The sequence below is a fragment of the Perna viridis genome, chromosome 15, assembly GCF_037379345.1.
Source record: "Perna viridis isolate PV_CMFRI_1.1 ecotype Kerala chromosome 15, ASM3737934v1, whole genome shotgun sequence".
Classification (NCBI taxonomy): Eukaryota; Metazoa; Mollusca; class Bivalvia; order Mytilida; family Mytilidae; genus Perna; species Perna viridis.
In genome coordinates this window covers 178,580-194,787 of record NC_142459.1, presented here as the reverse complement: position 1 = coordinate 194,787, position 16,208 = coordinate 178,580, and the positions used below count along the sequence as shown (strand labels likewise).

Genomic DNA, 16,208 nt, shown 5'->3' with positions numbered 1-16,208 from the left:
GAAATGTAGCATATTATAAGTAAAAAGAACAAATTTTACTGGGTCAGCTTTCTTTTTTTATAGGCAGTACTTGTTTATGATATAATAGAACTACCATGAAGATGGATTTCCTCTGAGAATTATAATCTTTGATTATTATCCAAATGTCACAATGTGGATCCAATCATATTGTTTTATTGCTAAAACAAAGAACAAGAACTATTCATGTACAGGGTCAGAATTTAGATGATTGTGTTTCAGGGTCGGACTCGTGAAGATTCAGGAGCAGATAACGCAGACATTCCATTGGAAGGGCCAGAGGCTGACTGTTCAGGTGCTAAACCACATACTAAAACAGGTTGGCTTAACTAACATACTAACAATACTCACTTTATAACCACTGGGTTGATGGTTGTGGACTAAAGGTCCCAGAGGGTATTCACCTGTGGTCAGACTTTTCTGACCCTGAAATTTATCAAAATTTGCAGTATTACAAATTTCAAATTACCTAAAACAACGAGGTTTCATTCCTTGTATTACATGTGGTAGAACCTCTCAGAAATTGATTTGGCTTCCAATTTCAATAGTTTTGGTTTTGAGTACTTCTTGCATACAATTAATTTTTTGATGAAGATATTCCTATATACATTGTATCTGATTCTTATACTACTGATGAGAGGTAACTCCTTGAAACACCTGTACAGAAAATTCTGCAGTATATGTGATTGGAATCTCTGTTTTTTCTTACTTTCTACATTGTAGTAGTTAAAGTAGTTCATCACCAATGTAGATATTAGTTATTTAGTTGGATAAAATTTGAATTAGGAAAAAAGTCTCAAATTTTCAGAATGGTTTTTAAAACTTATTTAATTTTATTGTTGTTTACAAACCTAGAAATCAAAGCCAATGAATTGTTGAATCAAGCCCAGGTGTTGCAAAGTCTTGAAATTAAAGGCTTTAAATTGTTAAAATAGGCAGTCTTAAAATTGAAGGCTAAAGATTGATGAATCAAGCCCAGGTGCCACAAAACTTAGTAGAATACTAAAGTCTAAGAATAATGTTGACTTTTATGGTCATGGTCTTAAGATTGCATCACGTACAGTTTAGTTCTTAGTTTAAAGTACTTATTTCCAGTTTATTGAAATAAGTTATGATTCCTTGATGACTCTTGATAATCAAAGAGATAATATCGTGATCTGTTTCTCTTGATACTTTATGTAGACATCTGAAATGATAACAGGTATTTCAGAAAATCTTTATTACAATTATTTGTTGAATATTTTTTCAGAAGTATGTGTCAAATTTTATAAATTGAAATACACTTGCTCTGATTTCCCCAAAATTACATCAGTTTGGGTCTGTCTGGTATGAACTTAAGTAAGTCCTGTCACATGCTATCAGCTGGAGGGACTTAAACGTTTGATATTATTATTCTCAATTCTATTTATAAACACCACTGATGAAATCTATACAGCAATTACATACAACTATGTATTTTTTTTCATTGTAGACCCCTTAATAGGAGAGAGTTAGTATTATGTTTTTTTCATTAATGGGTGTGGCTAAATTATATTAAGGTGTGATAATGGGTGTTGCTAAATTTATATTAAGGTGTGACAATGGGTATGGTTATATTATCTTAATGTGTGACAATGGGTGTGGCTACATTATATCTGTATGTGTGGCTATGCTGTATATATATCATTGATATCTTTAGTTGATACCAAAATTAGAGATCAAAGGACCTGCAGTTACCTGACATATTGGTACCAGTTTTACTCCCCTGTCATTGGGTACCAGACTTGGTGGTACCAGTTTTACTCCTCTGCCATTGGGTACCAGACTTAGTAATACCAGTTTGATTTATCCTATTTACTTGGAACATATCAATTGTTCTGTTTTTAATAATCTTCACACTTACAAAATAGTTTTTTGTGTATATATATAGTTCTGTAAGTATTTTCTAATTGAGTTATGTGTAAAGATAGTACTAATATGAAATAACCAGGTAACTATTGGTGGTGGATACTAACTAAGGTATACATAATACATACTCAGATCTAATTATACAATTGATTGCCTTATCAAGTATTGGTGTCAAAAATGATTTCATGCACATTTTTGGCTATGATATGCAGAAGGGGACATGGATATAAGGTGTACATCCATCTTTGTGCCTGGTAACACTTGTGGCTGCAACTTTTTGGAAATCACTTGACAGATTTTGTTCAAATTTTGTTATTGTTAGTCGTTATTTGTAGTTGATCATATTGTTCCACCATTTTATTTGAACAAATTTTATGGGTGTTTTGGGACTTTTGTATTTCAACTTATTTTTTGCAGTGGCAGGAAACATAGCTACAAGTTACTTCTTTTCTTGTTTAGCCTATGTTTGTGGTTCATATTTTTTTTATATTTTTTATCTTTCCTTAAAGACCCAATAACTTGGTTAAAATGGCCTTCATGATGATGATAAAGACCCTTTTGATTACACTAACAACCTTCATGGGTAACCTGGCTCAAACTGTAAGTTTAAAGGAAAGATATGTAATATGTCTGAATGTTCTTTGTCATAAGGATATAATAATCCCATTACTGCCCAGGAAAGTCACCATTAAAATCTAATATTACAGCCCCAAGAAAGTCAGCATTCAGATCTAACATGATATTAACCAGATGTATTGTAGATAGCTTACAAGTTTGTAGAGTTCAAGGGAAATAACTCTTGTTTTAAAATGAGTTAGTTCTATGGAAGGTGATGGAAGTGTCCATTATAAGGAGTTGCATGTAAATGTATTCATTTTTTTAGTGTACTAACTTTTGCTATTTCCCAGTAGACAGGAAAACACAGACAATAAAACCCCTGAAATTTATTTTTAATACTTTACAACGCTTAGCTTTTTTATTTAACCTGTGAAAATTTTACACCTGTTCACTTGAAAGTTTCTGCAAAAAATAGCAACCATGAAAATTAATACGTTTACACAACTGAGTTGTATGAACTAGACATAGAAAGGTTCTGACTGTTTTTCATATTGCTTCATTGTTTTACAGAGTTATAGTTTTATAGGAACTACTTAAAACTTCCCACCCAGACTGTAGAAACAATGTTTCACATAATCTTGAATTTATAAGTGAATTTTTTTAGAAGCATTTTATATTTTCATTCAGTACTGTAGGTTTTTTGGCCAATTGGGGAAAGTAACTAAGTCTGAATAAAACTTGTTCTAGGGTTCAGGGGAAGTAACTCATTATTTCAAAGAGAGATAACTACCAGTATATGTTTGGTAGTTAGTATGTAGTGTAGTACTCAACAGTCATTTTCAGATTTATATTCACTGTCAATTCACAGGTTTCTTTTATGCAGGACCATTGAAAGTACATTCATTAAGGTCCTGGACATACCTTACTTTACACCGAGGACCTTTTTTCATTAAGGATTCAAAAAGGTCCATGTCCTTTCACTCTTCCCTGCTGCAGTAAATGTTACCTGAAAGTAACAATGATCCACATGCAACAGACATTAATGTAGGTTTTATTATTTGTAGGTACCTCATTAGCTAGAACAAAGTCAATGAAGACAAGATTGGCCCAGTATTCCACAGCTATTGAGTCCATATCAGCCAGACAGGTAGATGATGATGAAGAAGAAGATGAAGACACACCGTAAGTTATTTAATCTACAACACCTGTTAACACCAGTGGTCTGTTACCTTGTGTGCAGTGATTTATTACTATAAGTACTGTGGTCTGTTATCTCATATACAGTGATCTGTTATCTAGTGTAGTGATCTGTGACCTTGTGTACAGTGGTCTTTTATCTCATGTTATGATCTGGGACCTTGTGTACAGTGTTCATTGTACAGTGGTCTGTTACCTTGTGTGCAGTGATCTGTGTACAGTGGTCTGTTACCTTTTGTGCAGTGATTTGTTACCGTAAGTGCTGTGGTTTGTTACCTTGTGTACAGTGAAATGTGTACAGTGGTCTGTTACCTTGTGAGCAGTGATCTGTGTACAGTGGTCTGTTACCTTCTGTGCAATGATTTGTTACCATAATAATGTGGTCTGTTACCTCATATACAGTGATCTGTGACCTTGTGCACATTGTTCATTGTACAGTGATCTATTATCTTGTGTAGTGATCTGTGACCTTGTGTACAGTGGTCTGTTACCTTGTATGCAGTGATTTGTTACCATTAGTACTGTGGTCTGTTACCTCATATACAGTGATCTGTTATTTCATGTCGTGATCTGTGGCCTTGTGTATAGTGTTCAGTGTTCAGTGATCTATTATTTTGTGTAGTGATCTGTGACCTTGTGTTTAGTGTTCGATGTACAGTGGTCTGTTGCCTTGCGTACAGTGATCTGTTATCGTGTGTACAGTGATCTGTTACCGTGTGTACAATGATCTGTTACCGTGTGTACAGTGATCTGTAACCATGTGTACAGTGATCTGTAACCATATGTACAGTGATCTGTAACCGTATAGACAGTGATCTGTTACCATATGTACAGTGATCTGTAATCATGTGTACAGTGATCTGTTACCATGTGTACAGTGATCTGTTACTGTGTGTTCAGTGATCTGTAACCATGTGTACAGTGATCTGTAACCATGTGTACAATGACCTGTTACCATATGTACAGTGATCTGTAACCATGTGTACAGTGATCTGTAACCATGTGTACAATGATCTGTTACCATATGTACAGTGATCTGTTACCATGTGTACAGTGATCTTTATCCTTGGAACATTTTATTCATTATGATTTTTACCTTTATATTTCTGTGTAATATGATTACTTTTTTGTTATTTCAGTCCTGGTGGAATTCCAGCTAAGAATAATAAAGGGGAGCGACTTTTGCTTTTTCTTGGAATCATTGATATTCTACAGAGTTACAGACTCAAGAAAAAACTGGAACATACCATGAAATCTATTGTCATAGATGGGGTAAGTTCACCATTAAACTGGAACATACCATGAAATCTATTACCATGGTGGTGATATTTATCATTCCTGCACCATTAGAAGTAGGTTTTTTTACTATGGTGGTGATATTTATCATTCCTACACCATTAGAAGTAGGTTATTTACCATGGTGGTTCCTAAGAAGAGGGTGTATACCATTTTACCATTGTCCAGTTTTTGATCCATAATCGTTTTTTTCCGTCACTTTTCTCAGTAACTTCTCCTCACAGCAGCATGAAATGCTTACATATTCTTTCTGTAGGTTTGCTATGTCGTGTGATCCCTTTTTGGAAAAAAGTTAACAACATCTTTCTGTTTGTAGAGGACTTTGTTTATTTTCCATATATTTTTAGCTCACCTGGCCAAAGGCCAAGTGAGCTATTGCCATCACTTGGCATCCGTCTTTTGTTGTTGTTGTCAACAATTATACAAAACTCTTCTCCTCTGAAAATACTTGACTGATTGGTATAAATGTTCCTTGGCGTATCCTGCATAGAACCAATGTGGGGATTTTTGATTCGTTGAAAAACATGGCCACTGTTACTAAAAATTATAGGGGTCAGACAGTAGTTTTTCACATATATCTCCAAAGCCGTTAGGTTTAGCTAAGTTCTGACTTGTGTAAAAGTGTTCTGCATGATGAGATCTGTCTGGTCAAATTTTGGTTTTAATCTGTTAAGCCATGTTGGAGTTATTGCCCTTTTTCAGCAATTTTTGCTATTTTTAATGTTATTTCTTTCAATAATCTTCTCCTCTGACACTACTGGTCCAATTGAAACCAAACTTAGTATGATTGTTCCTTGGGGTATCCTGCATAGAACTGTTGTGGGGATTTTTTATTTGTCAAATAACATGGCCGGCATTACTAAAAATAGAACATAGGGGTCAGACAGCAGATTTTTGTATATATCTCCACAACCGTTAGGTTGAGCTAAATTCTAACATGTGTTAAAGTGTTCAGCATGATGAGATCTATATCTGGTCAAATTTTGGTTTTAAACTGGAGATATTGCGCTTTTCAACGATTTATGATATTTTTAATGTTATATCTTTCAAAAATCTTCTCCTCTGACATTATTCGATCAATTAGAACCAAATTTAGTATGAATGTTCCTTGGTTGTATCCTGCATAGAACTGGTATGGGGATTTTTGATCTGTCAAAAAACATGGTAGTTGTTACTGAAAGTAGAACATAGGGGTCAGACAGTAGTTTTTCACATATATTTCCAAAACTGTTAGGTTTAGCCAAATTCTTTCAGTGGCTGAAATGATCCTTATTATTAGGACTACAAAAGTCTTCAGGGATGAAAGTTGTCAGATGACTCCTTTTAAGAGTTATTGCCCTTGAAAGGGGAAAAATGACTCTTTTTAACAGTTTTCAGTAGATTAAAAGAAACTTTCTGTTATTAAAATGATCCTATGATAAGCCCTACCAAATAGACTTCTTGAGTCAAAATTGTTGGACAACATCTTGTTAAATGTATTGCCAATGAAAGGCAAAATTCAACCAGGTGAGCGATTCAGGCTCCTTGGAGCCTCTTGTTTATTGAAAACGGGGTTGTCGCTATACTCTGTGTCACATAAATAAGATACTGTTTGAATTTGAATAAAAATATTGTCTACGACTTTATTGGCACATACCATCGTTTAAATTGTCTTAAATGACTTCTTCCTAAACATTGAATCATTCAATTCCCGTGAGATCTCAATTCTCGGTTCTAATATTTACATTGTCAAAAGTTGGCCATGCTTACAGTAATCGGGTTGCTAGGAGATGTTGTTTATGTTTAAATGGTTTGTCCAAAAACCAAAGAACCCAGAATGCATTTCAGCGTTAGTTCAGATATATTCTATGCGAACAAAGTACAATACCGAGAAGTTTATCAAGCAGACGAATGAGTTCCACAGGAACTTATGAACTTCGTTTGTAAACAAATATACCCGTGGAAACCAATATGGCGGATATTAGTATGGGATTTTCCTGTAAGGATTTGTTATGCACAGTTTTAGCCAATAAGTGACTCGTTGGTACTAACACATCAGGCATATATGTGAACTATCTTCAGAATAAATAAAAGAGAGACAACTCTAGCAGTAAGTCCTGACAGTTAAAAAAGTAGAGCTTCAATTTGAAAATGTCCTGTATGTGATGTCAAGTATAGTTAGCCATCACTCATAAATTTCTTGGTAAACAGAAAGTAAAATTAATTGTCCCCTTTCAGCAAATGCCGAAGGGAACTTAGGTTTGCACTCTGTCCATCCGTCTGGCTGTCCGTCTGTCAGTCAGTCTGTCAGTACATCAGTCACACTTGGTTTTCCGGATTTTTTTTTGTAATGCCTCATCCAATTTCATATTTGGTGTATAGTCTTATCATGACAAGTTACAAGTTAATTTTGAATGACGTTTCGGGTGAACGATTTTTACAGAAGTTATGGCCCTTGGAAATAGAAAATTTCATGAAATTTTATGTTTTCTGAACTTTTTTTTGTAACACTTCATCCAATTGATTTCATATTTTGTTTATAGTCTTATCATGACAAGTTACAAGTTAAGTTTGAATGACATTACGGTTGAATGAATTTTACAGGAGTTATGGCCCTTGGATATAGAAAATTTCATGAAATTTTATGTTTTCCGAACTTTTTTTTGTAATGCTTCATCCAATTGATTTCATATTTTGTTTATAGTCTTATCATGACAAGTTACAAGTTAAGTTTGAATGACATTACGGTTGAATGAATTTTACAGAAGTTATGGCCCTTGGACATAGAAAATTTCATGAAATTTTATGTTTTCTGGACTTTTTTTCGTAATTCCTCGTCCAATTGATTTCATATTTGGTATATAGTCTTATCATGACAAGTCACAAGTTAAGTTCGAATGATGTAACGGTTGAATGATTTTTACAGAAGTTGTGTCCTTTGGACATAGAAAATTTCATAAAATTTTGTTTTCCAGACTTTTCTTTGTAATGCCTCATCCAATTGATTTCTAGTCTTATGACAAGTTACAAATTAAATTTAAATATTATTGCGGCAAAATGGTTTATACGGAATTTATGGCCCTTTGACACAGAAAATTACATGAAATTTTATGTTTCATCATTTTGATGCAAATTGCTGGTGTCATTCCAGAGTTATTTGCCCTTTAATTCATAGTACTTGTTGGTGGTAATGTTGAAATTGTAAGTTGATAGTGATATTTAAAGTGTGAGTTAAGTTACTTGTTGGTGATATTTAAAGCATAAGTTATGTTGCTTGATGGTGATATTTAAAGCATAAGTTAAGTTGCTTGATGGTGATATTTAAAGCATAAGTTAAGTTGCTTGGTGATGATATTTAAAGCATAAGTTAAGTTGCTTGGTGGTAATATTCAAAGTGTAAAGTTGCTTGATATTGATATTTAAACTCTAAGTTTGTGAAGATCAGCCGTAAAAGATGATATTTAAAGAGAAAGTCACTGAAGATTAATTGGTGATGATATTTGAACTATAAGTTATTTGGTGGTGATATTTAAACTGTAAGTAATTTTGATGGTGATATAGAAAGAGTTAGTTACTGAAAGGTTAATGGTGATATTGTAACTGAAGTTTTTTAATTTGTAGGATTCCATATCAGTCCATAGACCAAGTTTTTACTGTCAAAGATTCCAGGATTTCATGTCCAAGAGAGTTTTTAAGAAACTTCCAACACGTTAGTATTTATTATTATATAACTAATTACTTTAAGATATTGTTGGTAGAGGTATCTGAATTGTTGTAGATTTTCTAGAATTTGTGGATTTTTTTTACTTTACTTTTCAACTCAGATTAAAATGTTTTATTTTCTAAAGGTCTGTTGGAGCTTATGCCAACTTGTTGTTCATTGTCTTTAGTTTATTTTGTACAAAATTCTTATCCCGTTAACTCATAAAGCTTAGGCTCATTTCTATCATAGTAACCATTCATAAAACTAAATTTGGTTCCCAATGGATATTTCCCTTTCACTTGTATGATGGAGTTGTCAAATCAAAGAATCTCCATACTAAACCATAAAAGTTGGTATCCATGAATAAGTACTTTCACAGTATTGACTGACCTAAGTTGTATGTAGGTAAACTCCATTGTGGAGATAGGTACTATGTAGGTGTACTTCATGGGGGAGATTGGTACTATGTAGGTATACTCCATGGAGATTGGTACTATGTAGGTATACTCCATGGGGGAGATTGGTACTATGTAGGTATACTCCGTTTGGGAGATTGGTACTACGTAGGTATACTCCATGGGGGAGATTGGTACACGTAGGTATACTCCATGGGGGAGATGGGTACTATGTACTTATACTCCATAGGGGAGGTTGGTGCTACATAGGTATACTCTATTGAGGAGATTGGTACTACATAGGTATACTCTATTGAGGAGATTGGTACTATGTAGGTATACTCCATGGGAGAGATTGGTACTATGTAGGTATACTCCACTGGGGAGATAGGTACTACGTAGGTATACTCCATGGGAGAGATTGGTGCAAACTTGAAACAGCTAGTACCCCTTCTTATCCAGATTTGAAATTTAGTTTGTGCAGCATTGTAGGGTTTACAATGTTTCAAAATTTAGGTTATGCAGCTTTGTGGGGTTTACAATACTTCTTGCATCAATTTCCTGTTGACAAGAGCAACTTGTATTGATATTTTCCACTAGGCATCAGCTTCTTATCTTAAACTTACTGACATTTTTGGTAGGGCCTCTGTTCACCAACTGAAACTTGGTGATGTTTTTAGCAAGGCATCTATTCAGCAGCTGAAACTTGTTGACATTTTTGGCAAGGCATTTGCTCACCAACTGAAACTTGGTGAATTTTTTTGACAGGGCATCTATTCATCAGCTGAAACTTATTGACATTTTTGGCAAGGCCTCTGTTCACCAATTGAAATTTATTGATATTTTTGGCTAGGCATTTGTTCACCATCTGAAACTTGGTGAATTTGTTTGGCAGGGCATCTATTCATCAGCTGAAACTTATTGACATTTTTGGCAAGGCCTCTGTTCACCAATTGAAATTCATTGATATTTTTGGCAAGGCATTTGTTCACCATCTGAAACTTGGTGAATTTGTTTGGCAGGGCATCTATTCATCAGCTGAAACTTATTGACATTTTTGGCAGAGCATCTAATGTACTGACATTTTTGGCAAGGCCTCTGTTTACCAACTGAAACTTATTGACATTTTTGGGAAGGCCTCTGTTCACCAAGTGAAACTTAGTGATGTTTTTGGCCTCTGTTCACCAAATGAAACTTATTAACATTTTTGGGAAGGCCTCTGTTCACCAATTTAAACTTAGTGATTTTTTTTGCCTCTGTTCACCAACTGAAACTTACTGACATTTTTGGACCCCTGTTCACCAAATGAAACTTATTAATATTTTTGGGAAGGCCTCTGTTCACCAAGTGAAACTTAGTGATGTTTTTGGCCTCTGTTCACCAACTTAAACTTATTGACATTTTTGGCCTCTGTTCACCAATTTAAACTTAGTGATTTTTTTTGCCTCTGTTCACCAACTGAAACTTACTGACATTTTTGGACCCCTGTTTACCAACTGAAACTTGTTAACATTTTTGGCAAGGCCTCTGTTCACCAACTGAAACTTGTTAACATTTTTGGCAAGGCCTCTGTTCACCAACTGAAACTTATTGACATTTTTGGCAAGGCCTCTGCTCACCAACTGAAACATAGTGATGTTTTTGGCCTCTGTTCACCAACTGAAACTTATTGACATTTTTGGCCTCTGTTCACCAAATTTAAACTTAATGATTTTTTTGGCCTCTGTTCACCAACTGGAACTTATTGACATTTTTGGCCTCTGTTCACCAACTGAAACTTTTTAGTGATGTTTTGACAGGTAGCCAATGATATTGTTTGCAGTGTATTTATGTCATATGAAACCTTTTTTAAATTTCATAATCACTAAACATACCTGTAGTCCAAGTAAGAATATTGGTAACCATGGAAACTGGGTTATACTCAGAGAATTTTTCACTGTGAATAAAATTAAATATTCACAAGTCAGTTATAAGTACATGTATAGAAATGTTCCTAGAGATTAAATGCTCTCCTTCACAGCCAATACTGGTGCAAAAGTTTGAGTCAACCAATGTCACAATAATGCTATGTGATGCAATTTAACCAGAGTTTTGAAGAATGGGGTAGAACTAAATTCATGAGACATAGTACATATTTGTACCAAAAGTCTGCAAAAAACAATTTAATCACATAAAGAAATTTTCCTTCAACTAATCTATCTAAAATTTTGTAAAGTTTTAAATATATGCTGCTTTTTACTAATTCTGCTGTCAAATCTTATAGAAATTTTGTATTCTGCTTTATCAGTCAATAAGATCACAGTTTGATTAAACACATCTTTAGTTATGATGCCATTGAAGGGGGAAAATAGAGTCATTCCTAACCATAAGTAGTCATCCATAAATCTTGCTACATTCTTGCCAGACGGAAATTTGCCACACAGCTAGTTTTGAAGCTGTATATATTTATATTTGATCATTAAAATCCTTTCAAAATATTATTGATTAATGCAGTCATACTTGTTATATGTTGAAGACTACCAATAAAAAAACTCTAATGGTGTTTTGGGACGATAAAATGTCGCAGTACCATTTTAAAATGTGATATTTTTCTACGAGGCTGTGTCATCCAAATATAGTTTATACAATCTATGAACATGTTGCCCAAATAATTTAGTGGTCAATTTAAAAACTGGTCTTGTTATATCAGAAATCCAAATTCAAACTCACTCTTTTGTAAATGTGAAGAATCTTTTATTGCACACCTTATGTAGAACTAAGATTCCTATAAATGTTAAACATCAGCTGCGTTCAGCACTTCCCAATGGAGTTTAATATTAGAAATGTTAAACATCTGCTGTGTTCAGCACTTCCCAGTGGTGTTTAATATTAGAAATGTTAAACTTCAGCTGCGTTCAGCACTTCCCAATGGTGTTTAATATTAGAAATGTTAAACATCAGCTGCGTTCAGCACTTCCCAATGGAGTTTAATATTAGAAATGTTAAACATCAGCTGCGTTCAGCACTTCCCAATGGTGTTTAATATTAGAAATGTTAAACATCAGCTGCGTTCAGCACTTCCCAATGGTGTTTAATATTAGAAATGTTAAACATCAGCTGCGTTCAGCACTTCCCAATGGTGTTTAATATTAGAAATGTTAAACTTCAGCTGCGTTCAGCACTTCCCAATGGTGTTTAATATTAGAAATGTTAAACATCAGCTGCGTTCAGCACTTCCCAATGGTGTTTAATATAACAGTTATTGTAATTAAGTCATTTCATCCACTTTTGTACATGTTTATGATGATCAAGTTTTGAAAACGATAATTGTCTGTTTCATTGAAGACAAATTGACGTATGGGTTTGTGGTTTGACAGTCTATAGATGTGACTGTCCTGGTGTTGTGGGGCCGACACCATGTCTGTTAAAGAGATAATTCACCACACTTTTGAATATTTCAAGACCTAGTGTTCAATATAATTCTTTTTCAAAATAATTTTTCTTTGCATTTATCTATGAACATTACTTCTTGGGGTTATCACATAACTAGTGTCTTAGAAAATGGCTAACCTTGATACTGAGGTGTTTACTCTATAGATTGTGAACCTGTCCAAATACCCATGTTAAAATGACACAAAGTTCAAGATTTTACAGATCATCTTCATAAATAAAGACAAAAAGTACAGTTGGTATTAAAGTAGCATAAACAGGTCTGAAGACAATGATGTATACCTTAGAATATTTACATTTATAGAAATACTGATTGTTTGTTCACATTAATTACACATTTGTTTAACACACATGTTTAGAAGTCCACCATCTGTTCAGCAGTATTTATATTGCTTTATTTGCTTTTTTATGTGCTTAGTGGATCCACCCACTTTCAAGGGGTCACAGAGATTTAGAAAAATCGCCAAATTAGGTAAACAGAGTTGTCTCCCTTGAGTATATTTTTAGTTTATATTAGCATGCTTGCATTAAGACTTTAGTGTATTGATTTTATTTCTGGGTTAAGAAACTCTGTTTTCCAGACATTTATTGTTTCTCATTTAATGTTCATGTTGCTCTGTACTAATGAATTTTATTTACCAACCAGAAAAATGCAATGTACAGTAGGGAAGTTTTTCAATTTCCAGACCTTTGTAAATCTGTCTAAACTTAGAACTGATCTATCTGTTTAAGAAAGATGTCTATCTGTTTAAACTAAGGCCATTTGTTAAGCTGTTAATCTATTTAAATTTGGAAAATTTATTCTACTGTCCATCTGTTTGAACTCAGGCCATTTGTTCAGCCTACTATCTGTTTAAACAATTCATATAGCTGTCTATCTGCTTAAGCTCATTACATTTATTCAGTTGTCTGGCTGTCTAAACTTGGGCCATTTGTTAAGCTGTCTATCTGTTTAAATGTGGAATATTTGTTCAGCTGTCTATCTGTTTAAATTTGGAAAATTTGTTTAACTGTCTTTCTGTTTAAATTTGGAACATATGTTCCACTGTCTCTGTTTAAATGTGGAACATGCTTTCAGCTGTCTATCTGTTAAGATGTGGAACATAGTTCACCTGTCTTTCTTATTAAACTCTGGACAATTATTCAGTGCTCTATCTGTTTAACCTCAGGAAATTTGTTCAGCTCTCTACCTGTTTAGATGCAGGACCATTGTTTACTTGTCTATCTTTCTAAACTCTGGCCATTGGTTCATCTGTTTATCTTTCTAAACTCTGGCCATTGGTTCATCTGTTTATCTTTCTAAACTCTGGCCATTGGTTCAGTTGTTTATCTTTTACATGAAAGAGTAATCAAGAGAACCAAGGTTATAGCTTTAATCAAAAGAATGTAATCCAGGGACAAAGACAAGACATGAAAAACAGACATACACAACAAAGAACATAAAGTAACTAAAATCATACATACAAAGTAACAAAAGCAAATGAGCAACTCGGACTCCACTAAAAACTGGGAGTATGGACCAGGTGCACCGGTAGGGCAAGCGTCCTCTGCTTTTCTAGAAACACCCGCTGAGTTGCTCATAAAAAGTCAAGTCCAGGGACAAACGAGGAAAGGAAAATTATGAACTCTGTTTATTGGTACTTGTCTAACTGTTTAATCTCAGGACATTTATTCAGATGTATTTCTTTCTAAACTCATGCCATTTGTTTAGCTATCTTTTTCTTTAAAATAAGGACATTTGTTCAGCTATCTTTCTGTTTTGTCAATGGCCACTTTTTCAGCTGTCCATCTTATAATTTGAAGATGTGATTTTATAAGATGGAAGATATTTAAATGTTTTAAAGCCATGTTGTTTTATTGATTTTTTTGTTGTTTTTGATAGATCACTTTATTTTTATGTTTGTTTTTTGTTTTTTTTTGTTGTTTGGTGCTTTAGGAGTTGGTTCCTTTATGTTTTTTTTATTGTTCCCAGAGTTATTTTGTGGTACTTAGTTATTTTATTGTTCCCAGAGTTGTTTTGTTGGTACTTTGTTATTTTATTGTTCCCAGAGTTGTTTTGTTGGTACTTAGTTGTTATTTTATTCTTCCCAGAGTTGTTTTGTTGGTACTTTGTTGTTATTTGATTCTTCCCAGAGTTGTTTTGTTGGTATTTTGTTGTTCTTTTATTGTTTCCAGAAATGTTTTGTTGGTACTTTGTTGTTATTTTATTGTTCCCAGAGTTGTTTTTGAGGGTTCTTTTATTGTTTCCAGAGTTGTTTAAATGTTGGTACTTTGTTATTTTATTGTTCCCACAGTTGTTTTGTTGGTTCTTTGTTCTGTTATTGTTCCCAGAGTTGTTTTGTTGGTACTTTGTTGTTTTATTGTTCCCAGAGTTGTTTTGTTGGTACTTTGTTATTTTATTGTTCCCAGAGTTGTTTTGTTGGTACTTAGTTGTTATTTTATTCTTCCCAGAGTTGTTTTGTTGGTACTTTGTTGTTATTTGATTCTTCCCAGAGTTGTTTTGTTGGTATTTTGTTGTTCTTTTATTGTTTCCAGAAATGTTTTGTTGGTACTTTGTTGTTATTTTATTGTTCCCAGAGTTGTTTTTGATGGTTCTTTTATTGTTTCCAGAGTTGTTTAAATGTTGGTACTTTGTTATTTTATTGTTCCCACAGTTGTTTTGTTGGTTCTTTGTTCTGTTATTGTTCCCAGAGTTGTTTTGTTGGTACTTTGTTGTTTTATTGTTCCCAGAGTTGTTTTGTTGGTACTCTGTTGTTCTTTTATTGTTCCCAGAGTTGTTTTTGATGGTTCTTTTATTGTTTCCAGAGTCGTTTTTTTTTGGTACTTTGTTATTTTATTGTTCCCAGAGTTGTTTTGTTGGTACTTTGTTATTTCATTGTTCTCAGAGTTGTTTTGTTGGTACTATGTTGTTATGTTATTGTTTCCAGAGTTGTTTAAATGTTGGTACTTTGTTTTTTTATTGTTCCTAGAGTTGTTTTGTTGGTTCTTTTATTGTTTCCAGAGTTGTTTTGTTGGTACTTTGTTATGTTATTGTTTCCAGAGTTGTTTTGTTGGTACTTTGTTGTTTTATTGTTTCCAGAGTTGTTTAAATGTTGGTACTTTGTTATTTCATTGTTCCTAGAGTTGTATTGTTGGTACTTTGTTATTTCATTGTTCCTAGAGTTATATTGTTGGTACTTTGTTATTTCATTGTTCCTAGAGTTGTTTAGTTGGTACTTTGTTGTTCTTTTTACCCAGATATCATTAATTTTTAAAATGACTATAATGTTCAGTATTTTAAGAAAGACCTTAGTATACTTTTTGAATCCGAGGCCTGATTTATTTTATGTGGCTTGAATGGAAAGTGTTAATTGTTTTCTTTAAAATAATACAGACTTCTGAAGTATTTAAGTTCTTTTCTTTAGCCAGCATGTTCTATTTATTGACCTCTATGTTGTATTGTTATGCACTCAAGTTATTTATTTTAGGACTATCTTGTTGGAATGTCCATTAATATAGATTATACTAAGTAGGTTGTCTTGTGTCTCTCCTTTTTCAGTTCCAAAATTTTGTTTGATTTTGTATAAATTTTGTGTTAACATTTTTGTGGTTTGTGTACAGAAGGGAGACAATGTACTTAATATGATATTATTCCACGAGCAAAATAATTTCACATTCTTTTATTTCAAATTGATATGTTTTTACTTTGGATTCTTGGTAATTTCTAAGAAGTTTGACTACAAATTATGCTCTACAGATTGTGAATA

The 16,208-nt window shown here is 33.5% G+C and overlaps 1 protein-coding gene across 12 annotated transcripts in view; it reads left to right on the top strand.

Moving 5' to 3' along the window:
- The window catches only part of LOC148596443 (phosphatidylinositol 4-phosphate 5-kinase type-1 alpha-like), a 52,996-nt gene that overhangs the window by 17,348 nt on the left and 19,440 nt on the right, over positions 1–16,208 (top strand). For 3 of the 12 annotated variants that reach the window (XM_088564409.1, XM_088564407.1, XM_088564412.1), the window contains exons 10-15: positions 241–337; positions 1,490–1,507; positions 3,528–3,645; positions 4,800–4,932; positions 8,557–8,644; positions 12,881–12,934. In XM_088564409.1, coding sequence (XP_088420535.1) covers positions 241–337; positions 1,490–1,507; positions 3,528–3,645; positions 4,800–4,932; positions 8,557–8,644; positions 12,881–12,934 — 508 coding nt within the window. The remainder of the gene's footprint in view (positions 1–240; positions 338–1,489; positions 1,508–3,527; positions 3,646–4,799; positions 4,933–8,556; positions 8,645–12,880; positions 12,935–16,208) is intronic. The other 9 variants (XM_088564413.1, XM_088564408.1, XM_088564417.1 and 6 more) reach the window with 6 other exon arrangements.